This window comes from Mixophyes fleayi, chromosome 6 (genome assembly GCF_038048845.1).
Source record: "Mixophyes fleayi isolate aMixFle1 chromosome 6, aMixFle1.hap1, whole genome shotgun sequence".
Lineage (NCBI taxonomy): Eukaryota > Metazoa > Chordata > Amphibia > Anura > Limnodynastidae > Mixophyes > Mixophyes fleayi.
In genome coordinates, this window is record NC_134407.1 from 11,353,629 (window position 1) to 11,375,662 (window position 22,034).

The window sequence follows — 22,034 nt, forward strand, 5'->3', positions numbered from 1 at the left end:
GAGGCCTGGGCTAGGGCCCAAATGCATGACAAGAACCTTTTTAACACCTTAAGTAGCTTGATTTGACTAGAATGCATGAGTATCATGCACGGGTTAACTTGTATATCTATATATATATATATATATATATATATATATATATATATATATATATATATATATATATATATGCATGTATATATCACGGACAATATCAAGTACTTTTTGTAATTATCTTTACACCTTGGATAGGTGTACAGGCAGGAATTGGATTGTCTGAGCGCACTGTGCTTTTTCATATAAATATATATATATATATGTCTATATCTATATATATATCTATATATATATATATCTATATCTATATATATATATATGTGTATATATATGTATATATATATATATAAAAATGTGTGTGTGTAAATATATGTATGTATATAAATTACATTAGACAGTGCTTTAGAGATATTATTAATCATTCACATCAGTCCCTGTCCCGTTGGATTTTACCATCTGAATCCTCTAACACACTCACTAAGGACCATTTTGGTCAGCAGCAGGTTAACCCTGCCATTATATTTGTGGACTGTAGGAGGAAATCGGAGCACCCGGAAGAAACCCACACAAACACGGGGAGAATTCATGACGGCAGTTTTGTTAGGCAGCAATGCTAAATTCTATGCCGCTGTGCTGCCCAGATGGCATTACCAAAATAAAGGGCATGTTCTGTATTTTTCTAGCACACTTACTCTAAAGTGATCTCTAACAGGTGATCTGGCTCAGACTGGGTAACTCTTAGTGGAGGAACAGGTCTGGTGAGCATGGGGGCTGGTAATGAAGAAGTCACAATACGGTGAGTGCTTTAGAGGAAAGAGAGATTGGTAACACTGAGGTGGCCTCCGCTACTAAGCTCACTGGCTGTCACAAGCTCTTTATATACTGTGACACTATGCCATAGTCTCCCTGCCAGGGGTACATGGGATGAGGCACAGACATGTTTAATCACATCACACAAGAGATCGGGGCATGGGCTGCAAAATGTCAATCACTAGAGGAAGAGAAGACAGAAATAATCCAGAGGAAAAGGTAGAGTGACATGTGTTATATTAAATTGAGGGGTTTATTTACCATATAGATAAACTAGGCTTATGCCTAGAGAAACGTTGATCATGGGGCTGCATAGATAATATTTTGTTAATTTGATTTTCTTTTTTCCTTTTAAGTTTTTTTATCTACATGGTCTTTAGCCGCCACTTATAGGTCCCTGTAAAAAGTTTGTTGGGAAGGGATGTTATAGAGAGGGGCGTATGGGGTCTTATGACATACAATTACTAATTTAGGGTATAGTTACAAAATGCCTACTCTAAATACAGCCCCCATTATATGTGCATGTCTGTATGCCTGTATATTTATGTATATAAATGCATACAACAATAGGGAGAACAACTTTTCTTAGTTTTCAATAATGTTAAACATTCACCTTAAGTTCCTGCCGATCACATATCTCACCTTGCAATTTGCCTTTCTACAACTCAACCAGTATTGACTTTTTGTGTAAATTTTTTGATACTTTTTCTTATGATCACTCTTATAATTATCTCGTCGTTCCGCATGATCTAAAATTTATTTATTGGTATAGATTGGACGTTTTCCTTTCTCTAACACTTTTGTTAATTTGCAACATGATTACTTTGCTAGCTTCAGTTATTTAACTGAGCCCAGTTTACTGTGATTGTAGAATAAGTAGGATAAACAGAAGGTATTATTGTGCGACAGGAGAAATTGGTCATGTTGGAAGACATGTATGTAATAGCAGAATTGTTTGCAGAAGTATGTAAAATGTTGACACATGTTGCTACTTTATTGTTAATTAGGCCTCATTCACAAGTGTATTTAAGGATGCTTGCAGAGGTGTCTTGTGTCCAAAGGTCACCCCACATACACAACGAGTGCCCATGAGTTCATTCACCAAAAGGATTAATGAACCCTAATTATATACACTTTCACAACATGTTTGCAAGCACTTTACTGTGATGGACGGCAGATGCCATAAAAATACCCGTGCATATAAGGCCTAAATGTCAAGATCAAAACTTATAAGTGTAGACAAGAACACCCTTTTCACTTTTAAAGTTCCGCACAGGCAGACTTAGACAGTTTACCACTAATTCACACTGTGCACAGTTTAACGGTGGCCAACTAGTACTGATCTAATTTTTATGTTAGAATTCAAGACCTTCCACTTCTTCGGGCTGCAAAAGAAAATGACATCCAGCGGCTAAAGGAACTTCTGGAAGATGACAAATGTGACCCATTCCAAAGAGGTGAGTGACAGTGTATTGGGAAGGTTCATCGAAACGCGTAAGGTACACGCTAGATGGATGCATTGCATTTCTGTGATTCTATTGTACAGTAAATGCTAGCCTTCAACTATACATTAGACATAATTTGTACAGATTAACCCGGACACTTGTTGATGTGGTCCATCAAGCATTTGGGGAATTGACCACCTCTTTGCTATAGAGGTCTAAGATTTCTATGTGCACTGCAGCTTAAACTGGACGTACCACAGACATAAAACAAATGACTATATGTATGAGCCCTAAGAAAAGATATTGAGAATTGCACCACTCAGTACACATAAGAAGTGGCACTATGCAGTTCTCCTTTCACTCAGAATAAAAAGAAATACTGTGAACTATACCCAGAAAATAGACAAGAGAAGTGGTACTGTGCATATATTCATATATACACAATGAGAAGAGGTTCTGAGAATTACATCAAGGATATTGAACAAGATGACCAGATAAATGATAATGTACCGCTGTCCAGAACAAAATAAAGTTCTGGACAACTGTACAGAAAAAAAGCAAATACTGAGAACCATATACCAACTAGTATGTCTTAGTTTCTAGATAACAAAACAAGGACAGATTTCTTTTTAAAGCATTATTCTTGCAAATAAGCATAGTATTCAACACTACTTACAGTCTGTGACACATAAGATGTGTGCAGGACACTGCTATTAAGCAAACAACTTGCATTCAGACACATGAAAACAAAAATGAGCATATATCAAGCAGTACCTTTAATTTATTTGTCCCAAATATCACAAATATTAATTATGGCTATACATTTTACTAATTGAAGACCAACCGATAGACTAAAAAACAAAGAACTGCTGTGTTTCTGATTTACCAGTAACAAGCTGCTATTCTCTGAGTGTAATTTACCAGTCTGCAAAATGACTCTGTGAAACTACACAACAAGTTGTTGGGTTCACTCATCTCAATTGTATATGTGCTCAATAAAATTTTTTATGGTGTTTACAACATGCGATTTTTGCGATTGCAAAATCTCTAACTTTAATGCCGGAAAGAGACAGCTTTTTCTTTATTTTTCTTAACATAAATACAAGGGTAACATTCGGACAGAGAATACGTTTGCAAAAAAAATAAATATTAAATATATCTGTATTTTCAACCACTTGTCTAAATATTGATAATACTGTATATAACCAATATAATATTGTTTATGTGCAAAGTGAGCTGGATGCAGCCGCATCTTTCCTGCTGTTGTAGGCTCAAGTCTCTACGGTCTTCTCACAAACCTGGGCCTGGGGCATTACTTGCGTTCAGGCCCTGCCTTAGAGTGTAGAAGTCCTAAATCAATTGTCTTATATGGTGCAATATGTTGGAATCAGAGTGGCTTCTTCAACAAAACGGTACAAGGAGACCAGTGGGATAAATGTATCAAGCTGAGAGTTTTCCGTCGGGTTTGAAAAGTGGAGATGTTGCCTATAGCAACCAATCAGATTCTAGCTGTCATTTTGTAGAATGTACTAAATAAATGATAGCTAGAATCTGATTGGTTTTTCAAACTCGGGTGCCACTTCTCCATGTCAGCGGCTGGGACTCTGTGTGAGGCACCACAGGGACATTAAAAACCCTGAATGAGTGACATTATATGTCTGCTCTAGAAGCCCACCAATGGCAGCGCCTCCCCTGGCTGCAATCCCTAGCAACCAATCAGCTATCAGCATTTTAAAACTGCTAAAAGCTGAGCATAGTTATGTTGCTATGGGTAACATCACATCATTGCCGTGTGCACCATGTTAGTCAATAAACATGCAAGCGTGTTGAAAACTTATGAGATTTAACACTGGGGGGAAATAGAACCATTTGATACATATAACCATATTTTATATCTCTAATATTATATATATAGGAGCCGTGGGAGAGACGGCTTTGCATGTGTCCGTCCAGTATGGTAACCTGGAAGCTGCAGAGGTTCTACTAGATGAAGCTCCTCAACTAATAAACCAGCCCATGACTTCTGATCTCTACCGAGGTGAATTTGTGACCTGACTAATTTTCAATGCTGACCTTTAACCTCAATTCCCACTATAATGATTTCCACATAATTTACTTTATCTTAGCAGTGCCATTTCTCACTCGTCATTGTGCACTCACTGTCTGTCCACAAAGTATAACTTGTAAATTGTACAGAACATTCCGTGTTTTGCGTACTATCCACCTCTTCCTGTCCAGGTCAGACGGCATTACACCTAGCTGCTGTCAATCACATTGTAGACATGGTGTTGGTGCTGATTCAGAGAGGGGCCGATGTCTCTTCACCTAGAGCTACAGGAAGTTTCTTTGCATTAAGTCCCAAGAATCTCTTTTACTTCGGTGAGTTCCCAAAAAAGGAAAATATTTTATTATTTTATGTAGACACTTATTGTTTGGTTAGTTCCCTCACAGAGGTTTTTTTCTTTACCTTTATGTCAACAAATCTAGAATTTCAGAAAGGTTGACATTTGTCTTATTACACTCTTGCTATGTAAAAGTAAATATATAGAGGTGCATCTAAATCAATAAATAGACATTGGGGTCATTTTTGATGGGCAGAAATAGCATTGTCTCCTTTTGTGCTCTGTGCTGTGCAAATACATAAGGACATACCCAAATTACTGAGAAGTTTCCTCAAAATTCTCGGCTTTGAGAGATGGGACCCCTGTGAATTCCCTACAAGTCTGCAATCATCCGATTTTTTTGGAGAAATAATCAGGACACAAATAGTCACATAACCAATCTGCCCAGAATACACGTCCGATGTTTACAACAAATCAATGTTACCTATTTGACAATGGCCCCAACCCAGTAAACTACACCTTTTTTTTTGCCCATGGGAAATCAGAACTGTTGGGGGGGGGAGTTGTTTCTGCAGTGTATAAGTATTGCCTACCACCGGCAATATACCCCACCCCTCAATATAGCAGCTTTCCCCAATTACCATAAGTTGTTTGTTCATCTGCATCTTGTAATTAAACAGTTCCGAGCAGAAAAGAGTAATGTCTGTTTGGACATTTTAAAAAAGATTAAAAAAAAATGTGCACATTTGTTCGCTGAATGCTTTGTTCAAGCCTTCAGCTGAGTGTGAAAATTTAGCCTGCTTGCTTTCCAAAGATCTGCAACCAATGGAAATGGATAAGGTCCATAACATGCTCACTTTTGCGCTTTCATTTGGCCAGGGCACAAAAAAATGCACCTACCTATGAAGCCATAGTGCTCTTTTAGATCACTTATTGAAGACCAGTTTAGAAAATGAAAGGAAATGCCTCAGTGATTGCTATGAGTTTTGTCTTGATTACTATGAGAATGTCTTGAAAACAAAGTTGATCTATTGTTTCACACATAGTTATCATCTGCTTGTTATGTGTCTGCATGTTTGTACTATTGCCGTGGTCAGATCTGTAATCTTTCAGTATATATCTTCCAGGGGAACACATCCTGACCTTTGCAGCATGTGTAGCTGACACTGAGATTGTTAAGCTACTTCTAGATCATGGGGCTGATTTGTGGAACCAAGACAGATGGGGTGAGTAGATCTTCATATATAGTACTATTTTCCGAGAGTCAAAGACTCTTGGGCGAGTAGATCTTAGTTTACTGTCAGGGGACAAGACTGTTGCAGGTAACAGTTTAGAGATCCCTACTTTATTAATAATAATACATGACATATTTTTTAATAGTTACATAAGGGTATAATTGACTTAATTTACAATTTTTAATGCATGCCACTAATAACCATATAATACTGTTTCTTTATAATCAACAGGTAACACGATTCTACATATCCTTGTTCTTCAACCTAATAAAAGTGTTTCGTGCCAGATGTTTGATTTCTTGGTATCTCAGGACTGTGGCTTACAGGGAAAAACTCTGGACGAGATTCCCAATGGGCAGGGACTTACACCATTAAAGTTGGCTGCTGTTGAAGGAAATGTGGTTGTGAGTTCATTACTCTTTGGTTGTTTTAGGACAGGAGGAAGGGAAAATTAGCGTGCCCACACACTGTTTGATCCAACCACTTAGCCCAACTTCTGAGCAGCCAGATCATTACAGTACAAGCAGTGGCGGATCCAGGGGGGGGGGGGCGATCGGGGCGATCGCCCCCCCTAGCAGGGGCTTGCTGCCGGCGGCTGCACAGTATGTGCAGGTCCGTTCGGCAGTGACAGGCAGGGACAGTGTGCTGCCTGGCTGCTCTGATTGTGTTTTAAACACAATCAGAGCATCCGGGCAGCACACTGTCCCTACCTGTCACTGCTGAACGGACCTGCACATTGTATGCAGCCGCCGGCAGCCTCAGATGTAAAAAAGGGGGCGGGGCCTAAATTGCCCCCCCCTAAATCGCCCTGGGTAGAAGAATTCTCTAGATCCGCCCCGAGTACAAGTGTGTGGGCAAATTTTAAAGATCTGGCCGTTTGGTGCTGGGTACGAATGGTAGAATCCAGCCAGGCATCACTAGACCAATTGGACGATGATCAAAAAGTAGTCAGATATGATCATCATCTAGCCAAATTTATTGTCCATTCCGAAATCTGATGGATCTGATGTTGGTTGAAATTGGCGGTCTTTTAAATCCTATACACTCTGCCATTTAAAGAAAATAATAATAATTCCCCTACTTAATTAATAATTCTAAGGGGCAACATCTCAATTAGAGAACTAAAATGTAGAAGTCATCTTGCTTGCCCTCAGACCCCAGTCTGCAGTTCAATAGAAGATTTAATGAGAGTTTAATGGATAATACATTTACCTTTTTATTAATAATATTTCCTGACATAAAAAACTGATTTAATTTTTGAAATTAATGTGCAAATAAATATTTAACATCTTTTGCAATTTTTTTCTTTAACATTCCCCCACTTTGAGCCTACTGTGTCTACTGTATGTTATACCAAAAAAATTCCATAATCGAAGCTGAGTATACCTATTTGGAGATACATCATACAAGTATGTGTTGCATACAGTCTTGGGAATAAAATATCTCTGACAGAGGTACAAGCAGAAAGGTCCATCTTTTGGGCTATTTAGTCATACTAACAGCTGATTGTATTTGCCTTTTCAGAGGCACTATAAGAGCCTTACTTTTTCCCTACATGTCTTCTCATGACAGATGTTTCAGCACTTGATTCAGATGAAGCGAAAAGTCCAATGGACATTTGGTCCAGTTACCACCATGTTGTATGACATGTCAGAGATCGACTCATGGGATAAACAGAAGTCGATACTTGAGCTAATTGCTTCATCAAACAAGGTGAGAGGGAATATGAATGAGCTACATTTGTCCATTTATATTACAGAGGTCCCACCTTTTAATAGTTTACTCAGTTTCACTCTACACAGACTGGAGGACCATCTTCATGAGACTGCAGCCTATAACATGACTTTTATACAATGTAATGACAAGTATCCCAAGGGTTCAAAGGACCTTGGTCGAACATTATTTTTTTTTTACATCTTCCATGGTTTTTTTTTGTTTTTTTTATTCCAAGGCTCACAAAATATTGAACCTTCCCCCAGTTAAAGAGCTGCTCAAGAAGAAATGGCACACAACCGGACGTCCGTGTATCTGGTTCATGGCCACTATCCATGTGTTATATATGATCTGTGTGTCCCTGTGTTGTGCCAACCGACCTCTGAAACCACGAACCACAAACATCACGGACCCCAGAGACATAACTCTGTATGTCCAGAAAACGCTACAGGTGAGACAGGATGGTTTATGCTACTAAGAAAAAGTTGGTGTAAATAGTTTTCTTTAGTTAAATAGAACAAGTTGAGGGACAGTTATGAAAAATGGTGGGGACCAAGCAGATGTTTGCTTTAATTTTGGAATCTGCACTAGAAAGCATAGTTAGGATCTGGTTGGTAGCCAAGGGAAACACCAACTTTATATTTTGCACCACTTATGTTTCCTGGACTGGGGTTTTAGCTCCTCCCCTTAGTTTCCCCATCAACACAAAACAAAGTCTCCCTGATACTATGCTTTTTCCAAATGTTGGTCATGTTATAGCGTAGTCAACATTTGGTGTTTATTTTTTCAATTGCAATATCTTCCTTTATATAGTTAGATGGCGTGTACATAACAGCATAATATGATTTATTATTGCTATTGTAAGACTTTCTTAAAAAAACTTTTTTATAATTTAGGAACAGAGATGATATCATTTCTAAGAAGGTTGTGACATCATCATTATAATCATTTGTTAGTGATGATGTCAAAACTTTATTATATATAGAACCATCTTAAATACAAACTAACCCTATTTTTTTATCCTAATGTTTTCTCCTAATATAAATGCATGAAATAGTCTAGTTATAGTTACTATATTTCTGCCAGTGTTTGATTGCAGAGCTCACCGTTCAGTAGAGTTGACATTGTTACTTTTCTCGTCCCTGTCATCTTCTTATATTTTTCCAGAGATCTACTGTATATCTTCTATAAGTGTTAAAATACTGTTATAATAGATTGGTGTATAGCCAGACATTGGGGAGTATTATGTCATCGCGATTGTCATTGATCCACAAAACATGCGGGCAAAAAGGTGGCAGAGCCAACTTCCTAATTTGCGCATAGCCTGCACAGTGGGGTAGGCACATTTAAGCCACAACATTGTTGACTCTACAGTCCGTTTAAATATACCAGTATATAATAACTCGCCATGTGCTTTCCTTAAAAGGAGCTGCAAAACATATTAGGTAGCTACAGTGTAACTGTTTCATTCTGTGGAAAACTATTATTATTAACTTTTATTTATAGGGCGCCACATGAGGTCCGCAGCGCCGTACAGAGGGAAAACAACAAGACAGTACATAGTATAACAGTACAATACAATAAACAAGTAAAACTGCTTAATACAGCTACTGTGGTGCAAGGGGTATATTCAGAAACCTGTGCCCATTACCGTGGGCACGACTAACAAGTTTAGAGCCGCTTAGACCATGGAGAGGTGGAGTGAAGGGGCAGAGAGCCCAAGGAGGAGATGAGCAGTGTAGCAGGTGAGCAAAAGTTATAGGTAATGAGAACAGGAGGGCAGAGGGCCATGGGCACTAGAGCTTACAATCTAAAGGGAAAGGAGCAGAGAAACCATTGACACAAGGAGGGGGAATGATTGTAAGGTGATCTGAGGGCAAGAAGCAAGAGTGGGAGAGACAGAGGATGAAATAGGGTGAGCTATACTACATGATGAAATGGAGTGGAGGACTGGTAGACTTTTCTAAACAGGTGGGTTATCAATTACCGTTTGAAGCAATATAGGCTATATTAATATATTTAAGCCGGCAATGGACTTTTCGTCAAGGCAGTATTTGTTGGCACTTTCTCGTTACTGTGTGGACATTCTGGTTTACGCTATTTCAATGGTGCTACCAGACCATTCTTTCTCAGTTCCTTCTTATGGACAGAGTTTGCAAAGTTGTTGCTATATTGTTCACTTTAATATGTCATCACTCAGTTTACATGTTCTTGCATCCCAAGGAAGCGTATGTCACACCTGACGATTACCTGAGACTTCTTGGAGAGATCATATCTGTCATTGGAGCTATTATATTACTGCTGATCGAGGTGAGATTGATTACTATATATTGCAAATAGCCAATATACTTTCAATTCTATAAAATCATGTATGACCACAGATACAGGTTTATATACACTGTTTATGTATGTATATATTCTTATGGCTAGCGGCTGATTATCATAAACTTGCAGAACAGGGTGGAGAGGTTAAGCTCACAGGTGCTCAGATGCCCCCAGGTCTTAAACTCAGTGTAGTGCAAGCTTATGAATATCACCGCAGGGTGTTAGGGTGATGACGTGGTCAGGAACAAGCCGGGGTCCAAAGACAGAAGCAGTTAGCGAGGTGAGGTTCAGGCAAGAGTCAGGGCAGGCAGAAAACAAGCATATCAGAGTCCCAAGCAAAAGGTCAGGGCCGCCAGCAATAAATTGCAGCCCAGGAAACAAGCCAAAGGTCATACACAGAAAATCATTCCAAGAATCAGCACAATACACAGGAGCAGGTCAGCAACCAGGAACTGAATGCTATAACCAGCAGGGAGGCTAAGCCCTGCCTGCCTTAAATACATAGAGGGCAAAATCACAACACAGTTGGCACAGCAGGGAGAAATCAGCCTCAGGAGGCTGATTAATTAATTCAGTGATGTTGCGCACGCGTCCGACTGCCCCTCATGTCAGGACGCGGAGATTCAGCAGCAGAGAGCCCCGGCTGTTGCCTTAGCAACCGCCGGGCTGAAATTAGAAGTGATGCCCCTGTTGTCATGGTGACAACCGGGACACAGACATTCTGAAGGAGTGAGTCACGGCGGCTAGAGGCTCATAACATATATACATATATACATATGTATGTGTACAGGTTAAAGGGGATTATATTTAAATTCCTTCTATCCATATATTTATGTATACCAGAAACATTCACCAATAGACAATCATCTTTTTCAAATGATTTCATATACTAGTATATATCTTTCTATATAGAGTTATGGACAATTCAGTTGCTTTTCACCAAATTTCCCTCACAATTCTCCAAATGTTAGCCCAAAACAAACTCAACAGGAATCAGATAGGGTCATTGGGACTGCAATCTGCAGTGAGCAACTGACTGAGCACACTGCTTAGGCAACAATCCGGTCATTCGAATTGATAACCCTTTCGAATGATCTGGACCGCCTCAAATCAGTCACCAATGCAGTTGTCCAATCAGGTTGGACAACCCAGTCCGTGAGTGTTCAGCATAAATCATTCTGTATCGCCGATGTCTTATGATAACCTTTGTGTACAAAAAAGAATTTATGCAAGGAGGAAAAACACATAATAATAATTATCCTTCCATTGGCTTCAAATTATAGATAAAATTAAATTTATTTATATTTATTTGTTTTTAACAATTTTTCAGCTCTCACAGATACGAGGGACCGGGCTAAAGTATTTTATCGTCCATTCATTCTGGAAGGATCCGTTCCGTATAGTCAGGTGAGATAATGCCTCAGTGTGCTAGAAATGTGTTGGGTAACTTCAGCCGTCTACTTGTTGCCACTTCTGCAATTAAACACATTACATTTATGATAATCATCAAATAATTTTACTGAACCAAGCAAACTATTTATTGCATTTATGTATCTGACATTTCAGGAATAGCTTACGTTCACTGTATCCAACATATAAACATAATGGCTTAGCACGGATGTACAACATTCCTTTTTTTTTCTTTTTCATGAAGGGGGGGATTCCTTTTTTTTTCTTTTTCATGAAGGGGGGGTAGAAATACATCCAATGGGACTCGAAGTATTACCAGCACACAATCCTAAACTCTACAATCATGGCTTGCATTTGTCACTGATGAGATAAAATTTGGCGGACACTAGCAATAAACAATCTCATTCCACATTTGGTTTTAGAGCTGTGCAGGTTCGTTATACATGCTCCCCTCCCTCTTCACAGCACATGCCCCCCAACCTCTGCACAGCACATGCCCCCCAACCTCTGCACAGTACATGCCCTGCTCCCTCTGCACAGTACATGCCCTGCTCCCTCTGCACAGTACATGCCCTGCTCCCTCTGCACAGTACATGCCCTGCTCCCTCTGCACAGTACATGCCCTGCTCCCTCTGCACAGTACATGCCCTGCTCCCTCTGCACAGTACATGCCCCCCAACCTCTGCACAGCACATGCCCTGCTCCCTCTGCACAGTACATGCCCTGCTCCCTCTGCACAGTACATGCCCTGCTCCCTCTGCACAGTACATGCCCCCCAACCTCTGCACAGCACATGCCCTGCTCCCTCTGCACAGTACATGCCCTGCTCCCTCTGCACAGTACATGCCCTGCTCCCTCTGCACAGTACATGCCCTGCTCCCTCTGCACAGTACATGCCCTGCTCCCTCTGCACAGTACATGCCCCCCAACCTCTGCACAGCACATGCCCTGCTCCCTCTGCACAGTACATGCCCTGCTCCCTCTGCACAGTACATGCCCTGCTCCCTCTGCACAGTACATACCCTGCTCCCTCTGCACAGTACATGCCCTGCTCCCTCTGCACAGTACATGCCCTGCTCCCTCTGCACAGTACATGCCCTGCTCCCTCTGCACAGTACATGCCCTGCTCCCTCTGCACAGTACATGCCCCCCCAACCTCTGCACAGTACATGCCCTGCTCCCTCTGCACAGTACATGCCCTGCTCCCTCTGCACAGTACATGCCCTGCTCCCTCTGCACAGTACATGCCCTGCTCCCTCTGCACAGTACATGCCCTGCTCCCTCTGCACAGTACATGCCCTGCTCCCTCTGCACAGTACATGCCCTGCTCCCTCTGCACAGTAAATGCCCTGCTCCCTCTGCACAGTACATGCCCCCCAACCTCTGCACAGTACATGCCCTGCTCCCTCTGCACAGTACATGCCCTGCTCCCTCTGCAAAATACATCCCTCCAATTCACTTACCTTGTACTTGATGCAATGCGACGGCTCCCAGACACTGACATACTGGGAGTGCGCTGTGGAATGATGATGTCACTGCACCGTTTTGCGCTCTCTCAGCGACTCAGTGACTGTGAGCCACCACATAATGAAGGGATACAGAGTCATGGTGGTCAGACTAGAGGGCCCAAACAGACTAGGGGGTCCAGACAGATGGAGGGGTCTGTCCTGGCCCCCTAGTCTGTCCGGGTCTCTTACAGCTGTACAGCCTGTACCCCCCTGATGGTGACTCTGATGTTAATGATGACAATGCTGCATGGGACTCAGACAGTGTTATGATGTGAGGAAGGATACATAGGTAAGCAGGAAGCCACATACGGTAGTAAGAGTTATATAGCGGAAGGAGCAACGTCCCTAAACAGCACAGTGTAATTAAATACCAACCAACATTCCTGATTAGGAAGGTTGGTACACATTAGGTACACCTCTAATTCAGTCATACTCTGTCCATTTTATACAAGGCCATGACAGCATTTTGGACTGTCGGCAGCTATGTATTGATTAGGCTTTTATCAAACTGATGCAGAAGGATTGTGAATTTTTGTGTTGTTAAATTTGTCTTTATTTCTTTAAGTCCAACAGTCTTGTTTCTTACAATTCTGCAGCAGTTCAATTAAGAAATCTCTATCCATCTATGTAGCTGATTGTAAACATTCCCACAAGGTTTTCCATGCTGATATCGAGGTGTAATATTAGAATAAAAAAACATACTGCAAAATCATTGAAGATAATAGGAATGTACAACAGTCAGTTATTATTGGATACTTTCTACAGCATTGTCCTTATTTTATAGAATCTCCTTTTCTTGCCTGACCCTGGTGGTGTTAATCCTGCGACTGACTGATACAGATGGAGAGGTGATCCCTATGTCTATGGCCCTGGTGCTCGGCTGGTGCTACATCATGTATTTTGCACGTGGATTCCAGATGCTCGGACCTTTCACAATCATGATTCAAAAGGTGTCAAGATAACGCTAAGTACTTTTTGATCCTTCTTTAGTGGAGTTTCATTATGGACACACGGAAGAGGCACTTTATCATTCGGGCTAATGGTGCTCTCCAGTGCCTGTCAAATTGTATAGTATTTACCCCGCCCACTATATAATTACACCATGGAAGTGCATTCAAAGGAAGAATGCTCCATCTGTACATCAATTAAAACTAAATCGGGAACATAATCCATATTTTAGGATTCTGCAAAGCAACAAAAGGTCATGCTGTATACTGAATCTAAAGTTAAAATAATTGCATATTACCCCCTCCCACTTCTGTCCCCCTCTTACCTCCCTCCTTTTCATTCTCCTCTCCCCCCCTCTCCGTCTCTGCCTCCAATCTCCCCATTACCTCCTCCCACCATTGCGTCTCTGTCCGTCCTACCCTCCCCTTAGATTGCACGCTCCTTCGAGAAGGGCCTCCTCCCCTTCTGTTCTCCACCACCTTAACTCTGCTCTCCAGCTCCACGTCTCTTCCGTGAGGTCCTCCTGCCCTTCTACCCCCCTCTCTACCCCGCTGGGGGCTCTTACCTCTCATCTAGCTGTACATTGAGCTTCGGAGTTACTGTGCTTTTTGTTAACTGTACCGTGCTGTCTCACCCTGTATCGTGTTTCTGTCTGTCCCTGTACGGCGCTACGGATACCTAGTGGCGCCCTATAAATAAAAATTAATAATAATAATAATAATAATAATTAAAATAAGGTAAAGGGTCTTAACCGGCAAAATCCTATTGTTAATCTAAAGATGAGGTGGGTTTCTTTAAAAAAAAAATTGGTCTCTTGTAGGAAGACACATGGGGGTAAATGTATCATACCCCGTTTTTTTTCAACTCGCCGGGAATCGGCGAGTTGACAGCTAAAATTGAAAGCGGCGCTGGCTTGTACAGGCAGCACTTGCCTTTACAAGCCAGCGCTGCTTTAAATTTTAGCTGTCATCTCGTCGATTCCCGGCGAGTTGAAAAAACCGGGGTATGATAAATTTACCCCATGGAGTTGTTAATCTTTCCTGAAGGGTTTCTTTTAAGCTGCTTTTAATGATCAACAGTTTGCTAAATGACATTTTATTACCATAGCAACCACAGTGACATGACATGATGTGTTGAGCAGAAAACCTTAGGAACGTTCCTAGCTTAAACCCAGCCTCTTCCTCTGTCACCAGATGACCATCGAGGAGCTTGGTGAATGTCTGACGCAGACTCAGATATCTGGTTACACTCTCTTGAAGAGCCATATAAATCTCCCCCAGAAAGCGATTTTGCAAAGGGTACATTGAGTTATAGGATAAACTCCTGGAAACTTGACAACAGCTTCAACTTCGTGTTAGAAATGTCCAAAACTTGCTTTAAAAAAACCAAAACCCCATATATGTAGTATTGCACTTTTAAGCTCATAGAAGCAATAACTGTGCTCTGTACAAAAAAATAGAAGAAAAAAAATGTGGTTGCTGAAATCCTATGGATTTGTCCGAACCCAAATATTCCTTCTCTCCTCCATAAAAAAGACAACATCATCATCATCATCTATTTATTTATATAGCACCACTAATTCCGCAGCGCTGTACAGAGAACTCACTCACATCAGTCCCTGCCCCATTGGAGCTTACAGTCTAATTCCCTAATATAGACACACACTCACACACAGACAGAGAGAGACTAGGGTCAATTTGTTATCAGCCAATTAACCTACCAGTATGTTTTTGGAGTGTGGGAGGAAACCGGAGCACCCGGAGGAAACCCACGCAAACACAGAGAGAACATACAAACTCCACACAGATAAGGCCATGGTTGGGAATTGAACTCATGACCCCAGTGCTGTAAGGCAGGAGTGCTAACCACTGAGCCACCGTGCTGCCCACAACACCTTAGGATTCTACAGAATCTTATGCCTAAAAACTAATCTGTCATGTTAAATCTAAAAGTAGATTTTTTTTGTCTGCCATTATTGGAGACTTACTAATAAAAGTTTTTTCTTCCATAATACAGATGGCTGCAAGTGATCTGTTGAAGTTTTGCTGGCTTATGGCTGTGGTGGTACTCGGGTACAGCATGGGTAATTTTACTTTTCTAACACCTTTTACAGTATGCAAGGCTGCAAAACTTACATTTATCATACTGCTGTATTGAAATTAATCACAGATACACTTGACTGCATTTGTATTTTTGCAGCTCCAGGCTAATTTATGACCCCAAAGGATTATAGTCCTGTGGGTCAAATATATGGCTAGTTTACCATTCTTGATTTCTAGGCTGTATGTTCACCCTTAGTCTAGAGAATAAATATATATATATATATATATATATATATACATACACCACAAAATGGGGGAGGCAAGACACAGACTCCATAATGATCAGGGCCACAGAGGTTCATGAATCCTTTACAGAACGCCGGGTTCCGCTTCTCATTCTCTAAACATCATTAAGTCTCAGTATAACTCATGGGTGTCCTCCCATGTTAGTATATAGATGTTGGCTCCTCTCCCACCACTGCTAACATGTGATATATAGACATATTGACAGTTTTGCTATATAGTGCTACCAAAATCATGTTCAGATTAATGTATCTGCTGTAGAAAAAACTATTGTATTTTACACACCTCTTAGAGGACACATTAATTGATCTTATAGGTCAGGGTTTTCTTGATAGCATTGAGTGTGTGTCCTAGTGAATAACCTTAGAGAACCGCAGGTAGAGATAGGCAACCTATGACTCTACTTTTGCAAGCAGGGCATGCTAGGACTTGGAGTTGCACAGTGACTGGGGAGCCACATGTGGCCTAAGCCTGCTCTAGTACTTGAATTATGTTCACTGATATCTGATTTCTTTCTTCTCATTCCTCTCCCACATCCCAGCTCTTTATGTGGCTTATCAGACAGTAGATCCACAAGCTCTCGGAGCTTTCTTCCCCTATTTTATGACCCTGATCAGCACATACCAGCTGTTCCTCAATATTCTGAATGGACCTGCCAACTACACTATAGATGTCCCAGATATGTACAGCCCCCTTTATGGCTCATTCTGCGTCATTGCATTCCTCCTGATGTTTAACCTGCTCATCGCCATGATGGGGGACACTCAAGCAGCAATGGCGAAGAAGAAGGATGATTTATGGAAGGCTCAGGTAAGGTGTTTGGAGTAAAGTGTATGAAAACCAGCGCTCTGGAAATAATTCTGTAACTAATGAGACCTGGTTATATTTTAAGTGTACTACAAATCACTAAATTCTAAAGGCTGTTTGATGTCCTTGTTTGGTAATCTGATTCATGATGTATCAAGCAATTCTTTAAGATATTAAATATATGAGGTCTCTTGGTGAGGAAATCAATATTTGTCATTGTGACGCACTCCCTCTCATGTTCTAGAGCAGTGTTTCCCAACTCCAGTCCTCACGGGCCCCTAACAGTACATGTTTTCCATATCTCTTTGCTGGAGCACATGTGTAATCATTACTAACTGACACATTTTGAAAGATCCACAGGTGGTATAATTATTTCACTTGTGACCTGGAAAACCTGCACTGTTAGGGGTCCCTGAGGACTGGAGTTAGGAAACAGTGTTCTAGAGCAATGATGGGCACTCAACTGACATCCCTCAGAGGCTTTACATGTGGACCTCCTGACCAGAGTAATTGAAGCATTTTTAGTGGCTCTGATCCAAAGTAGACATAACATGTAGACGTAATGTGTTCATATAATCTATTTAATGGATTAGTCTACGAGTGGATGACTGATGCTGGCTAGTCAAGCTCCGACGAGCTTGACTAGTCAGCATTAGGCTAATCTACTGATTTGACTACATGAACACTTCAAATTGGTGTTTTTCTCATAATATGTTCTTATGTAGTTTCCTTGAAAAACCAAGATCCACTTAAGAGGCCCTTGAAAAATATCTGGTACTGCACAGTTCTAAAGATTTCCATTGTTATGGCATGTGGTGTTTTTGCATTGTACTGCACACTCACCTCGTATTATTGTACATTGTTGTAATAATGCTGGACTTACAGCATGATTTTTGTCAATTAGATATGATATGGTGACGTGGACGAGGTTAGGCTAAAATGCGGCTGCATATGTTCTGTGTCCACACCGGTGACTTTGTAATGTGCGCACAAAAAGGATTTTTGTCACCAAATTGACATATGTATTCTGTCTAAATGTTTTCCAGAACCTCTTCTGTGAAGGATCAAACTACATAAGTTCTTAATTGTCTACGGCTACCTACTTGAGTTGGTGCCTCACAAGCACATAAAAAATACACTAGCAAGATAGACTTTTTCTTTGTAGACTACTTCTCCTGTATCAGATATGAATTACAGCAATATCTCAAATAGGCTGTGACTTATGTCTCATGGGAAGGCACTTCTAAACTTCAGCAGAAACGTCAACGCACAATGTCCATGTCCAACTATGGGCGAGTCAGGGCCAGAATAACAGTAGGCTGATACATAGCCATCACCTTCTGTCAACATACCCAAAATTATTGTGGTATTTTTAATAAATTTATTGAGTTGGTGGGATGGTCTTTTCAAATATAACTGCTTTATTCTAATGTGTATACTGTTACCTACTGTATATTGTATTCTTGATATATAAACAAAGGATAATAAAAATCATATTATGCTCTTCTACCTCTAAGATCAGCGGCACTACAGCAATGATGGAGCGGACACTACCAAAGCGTCTGTGGTTTGGGTCCACTGAGCAAAACTTGGAGGAAAGACAATATCTAAGGTTTGTCTCAAAGATTCCTAAAAACCAAGAAAGCCACAGACACTAATCTTCAAAATGAGATGTGCCAAACAAAGATCAGCCAGAAAACCAAGGGTGCCCAACTGATATAGTAGGTTCCCTCACCAATGGGGAAAAAGAAGAAGAAAATAGTTAATTATAAACAAGTACTTGTAGGGCCAAAGCTTCTCAGGAAACAAACCAAGTATCACAGCAAATAATATGAACATTGATATAGTAGTATCCTAATAAAAATATCATCGCTATAATCTGTCATAGAATCCTGGGAAGGTCTCAATCCACCAAGGTACAGAAGTAAGCAATAAAATGAAACAGAATTTGAAAAGTAATGTAACAAAGGTATATTATCCTCAATGCACTCGCCACATAGTGATGACCACAAAACAATTACGGGGTGTTTCAGTTGTGCTGGACATCATTGGGAAACTGGGAAAATAAAACTCTTTTGATTTCTTATTGACCCTGTTAAATAAATAATCAATTAATAAAGGCATTGGGCCTGATTCATTAAGGAAAGTAAGGCAAAAAAATGAGTAACTTTGAACCTTGGCAAAACCATGTTGTGTTTGAGGGCGAGGTCAATTTAAAATGTGAGGACAGATTTATAATTGGGGTAGAGCATGTTCTAGATCAACTTGTAATGTCAGTGTAAAAATAAAGCTATCAAGTATTTGTGTGCTACATGAAAAAACAGAGAGTATTTTCCTTAAGTGAAAAAAAAATAAACTCATTTGCACCCCTTGCATTGTAACATGGTTTTGCTAAGGTTCAAAGTTACTCATTTTTTTTGCTTTACTTTCCTTAATGAATCAGGCCCAATGCCTTTATTAATAGATTATTTATTTATATAACTGGACAATCAGGCCCATTGTTTTCTGTTGACGATAAAGTTTCAAATTAATAGATGATACACAGTTTCCATTAGACTCTGTTCAATCTCTCTTGATAGTGTAGCACCAGTCAAATTGATCATTAGAATAGGTAGTTACACTCAATCTTTATAGTTCAAGTAAATCTGTGGCATTAAAAAGGTGCTTAGACACACAAGACTAAATATACAGTAAGTATAATCTATTAGAAATACATTTTTAAGGATATATAAATAGAATTTACAAATCACAAATAAAATATAAAATGTGAATAAAAAGAATCCGAAAGAAATGGTATTTTGTTATTGCAAAAAAAATGTAATAGGGAGGTATTATGAACACTTGCATTTGGATGGATAGAGTGCCTAATGATAGAACCTTATTTTATTATGTATATATTTTAATAAGAAACTACAACTCTCTTGGTTGTATTTAATTTTTACCGTACCCTCTTTGCACCAATACATCTACCACATACATAAAACCCTTTGCTTTAGGTTATCCAGGTAAAACCTATTGACCTTCTCATTTTTGTGTGATTCCTTTTGTTTATACCGACTGCCCACTGAAGTCAAACACCTTTTGTAGTGGGCATAGGAAACCGTGTGCTGGGTTCAAATGCCTTGACTGCAGACTGATTTGTCTTCCCATCTGTGGCATCTTCCTTTGTACATCACAGCTGACCTCCTTAACAAGGCAGAGGAACTAAACTAAATTGGAGTGAGCATAGATCCATATGCAGTCTGGGCATTTACATACAGTGCACTGTATAGCTCTATATGGTTTTATAGTTTGGAGGCACAGAGTAGTAGAACCATAATTTAGAGATGTACACTTTATGGTGACCATCTCACCATGTCCCAATTAGTCAGCTCCAGAACCTGTGTAAATCATACATCTCCATTTTATTAAGCCATCAAAACAATTAGGTTCAAGCCAGAAATTTTGACATCACTTCCCTTTTCCTGCTCTGCATATGCCAGGGGCAGCACTGTGGCTCAGTGGTTAGCACTTCTGCCTCACAGCGCTGGGGTCATGAGCTCAATTCCCGACCATGGCCTTATCTGTGAGAAGTTTGTATGTTCTCCCCGTGTTTGCGTGGGTTTCCGACGGGGGGGTTCGGGTTCCTCCCACACTCCAAAAACATACTAGTAGGTTAATTGGTGGTTATTAAATTGACCCTAGTCTCATGTGGTCTGTGTGTATATTAGGGAATTTAGGCTGTAAGCTCCAATGGGGCAGGGACTGATGAGAGTGAGTTCTCTGTACAGTGCTATATAAATAAATGATGATGGTAATGATGATGATAATAGAGAAGAATGAAATGTTCTAAATGGTTCAAATAAACATTAACCCCCTTCTGCACAAGATTTGCACACCTTTCTCTGATGGAATTTGGCTTCAACCCCAACCAAACCACACCACACAGTTATACAGACTGACCATCGTTATAACAGCTCTAGTTATAGTTTAGTGGCAAACACATGCACTACCTTTACGTACACCAACCCCCTTCCCATATACTTACATATTTATGTCTTTAATTTGTCCCTCATGTCTTTTGTGAAGTTATTAGTCAATGATTCAGCTCTATTTTTGCGTATATTGGTTCAGCCCCCAAAATGTCTTTTTACTCTGTGAATACACTTTCGGTTCAACCGCCCTTTAATACTTATATTTAAAATAAGTTTGGAATGATTCTCTAGAGCAATTTTTTCTTGGTCTTATGTAGTGTGGATGAGCGGAGATGTCATGCATTCCCATCATATGATGCCAAAGAGTCAAGCAGTGAGTCAGATGAGGATATCCCACCGCAGGAACCATTTGAGAAGAAGACAGATGATATGGATCTGGCCACCAGAGTGGAGAGGAGAGCAAATGTCATTTATGGACCTGGAGATGGAGGACAAGTTAATTATAATGACAATGATATATGGGAAGAAGTGATATTTTAGAATCAAGCCACCAGTTTAATTTTGCTACATAAAACTGAAAAATTATGGAGCCCCATTTCCTGGTGTAGATACATTGATCATCCCTGAGAACAATAAAGTCCCTATTGAACAGGAAATCCTAACAAGGATAACTTCCATCTTGGTTACATGCAAAGTAGTCGATCTATAATAAGTCAACAATGTTTTATCTTAATGAGTAATGAAATAGTTATCAATATCTTTGTATGAATGGTGAGTTCACATATAATCACATCAATGTTCTTTGTAAAGCTGGGTACACACTACACGGTTTTCGTCCAATAATCGGCTCAAACAGCCGACATACAACCACTCATTCAAAAGTCGGGTCAGTGTGTGCAGTGACACAATGGTCGAAAGTCTGCCCAAATGGACGATTATCGCCTCATTTAGTTGGTCGTACCGTTTAATATTTTCGTTCCAATCTCGTTTCCGCTGTGTAGTATGTATAAACGTCCGACCGATCCACAACAGTGAGTACGAAATTACAGTCATTGCTCACGACAACATGGCTGTAAAAATTCGCTAAAGGAACATCCGCTCTTCCCTTTATCGTCCTAAACAAGGCTATGGTGTATGCAGTCCATGGACCGAGCGATCGGACCATCGATCACATGTAAAATCGATCGGCATAAAAA

General features: G+C 40.2%; 1 protein-coding gene across 1 annotated transcript; it reads left to right on the top strand.

Moving 5' to 3' along the window:
• Positions 1-800: 800 nt before the first annotated feature.
• LOC142160596 (transient receptor potential cation channel subfamily V member 6-like) lies at positions 801-21,834 on the top strand. The gene is made up of 15 exons (XM_075215464.1): positions 801-832; positions 2,206-2,303; positions 4,207-4,329; positions 4,530-4,670; positions 5,761-5,859; positions 6,100-6,272; positions 7,441-7,581; positions 7,820-8,032; positions 9,805-9,891; positions 11,237-11,313; positions 13,609-13,774; positions 15,789-15,855; positions 16,659-16,927; positions 18,442-18,536; positions 21,156-21,834. Exons 1-15 carry the CDS (start codon positions 801-803, stop codon positions 21,376-21,378), a joined length of 2,004 nt encoding a protein of 667 aa, XP_075071565.1. The 3' UTR covers positions 21,379-21,834.
• Positions 21,835-22,034: the final 200 nt, after the last annotated feature.

Coding starts and splice junctions, on each gene's coding strand:
- LOC142160596 (XM_075215464.1), top strand. CDS start 801: ATGGGGGCTGGTAATGAAGAAGTCACAATACG. Junction 4,671..5,760: donor CAAGAATCTCTTTTACTTCG/GTGAGTTCCCAA, acceptor TATATCTTCCAG/GGGAACACATCCTGACCTTT. Junction 7,582..7,819: donor TAATTGCTTCATCAAACAAG/GTGAGAGGGAAT, acceptor TTTTATTCCAAG/GCTCACAAAATATTGAACCT.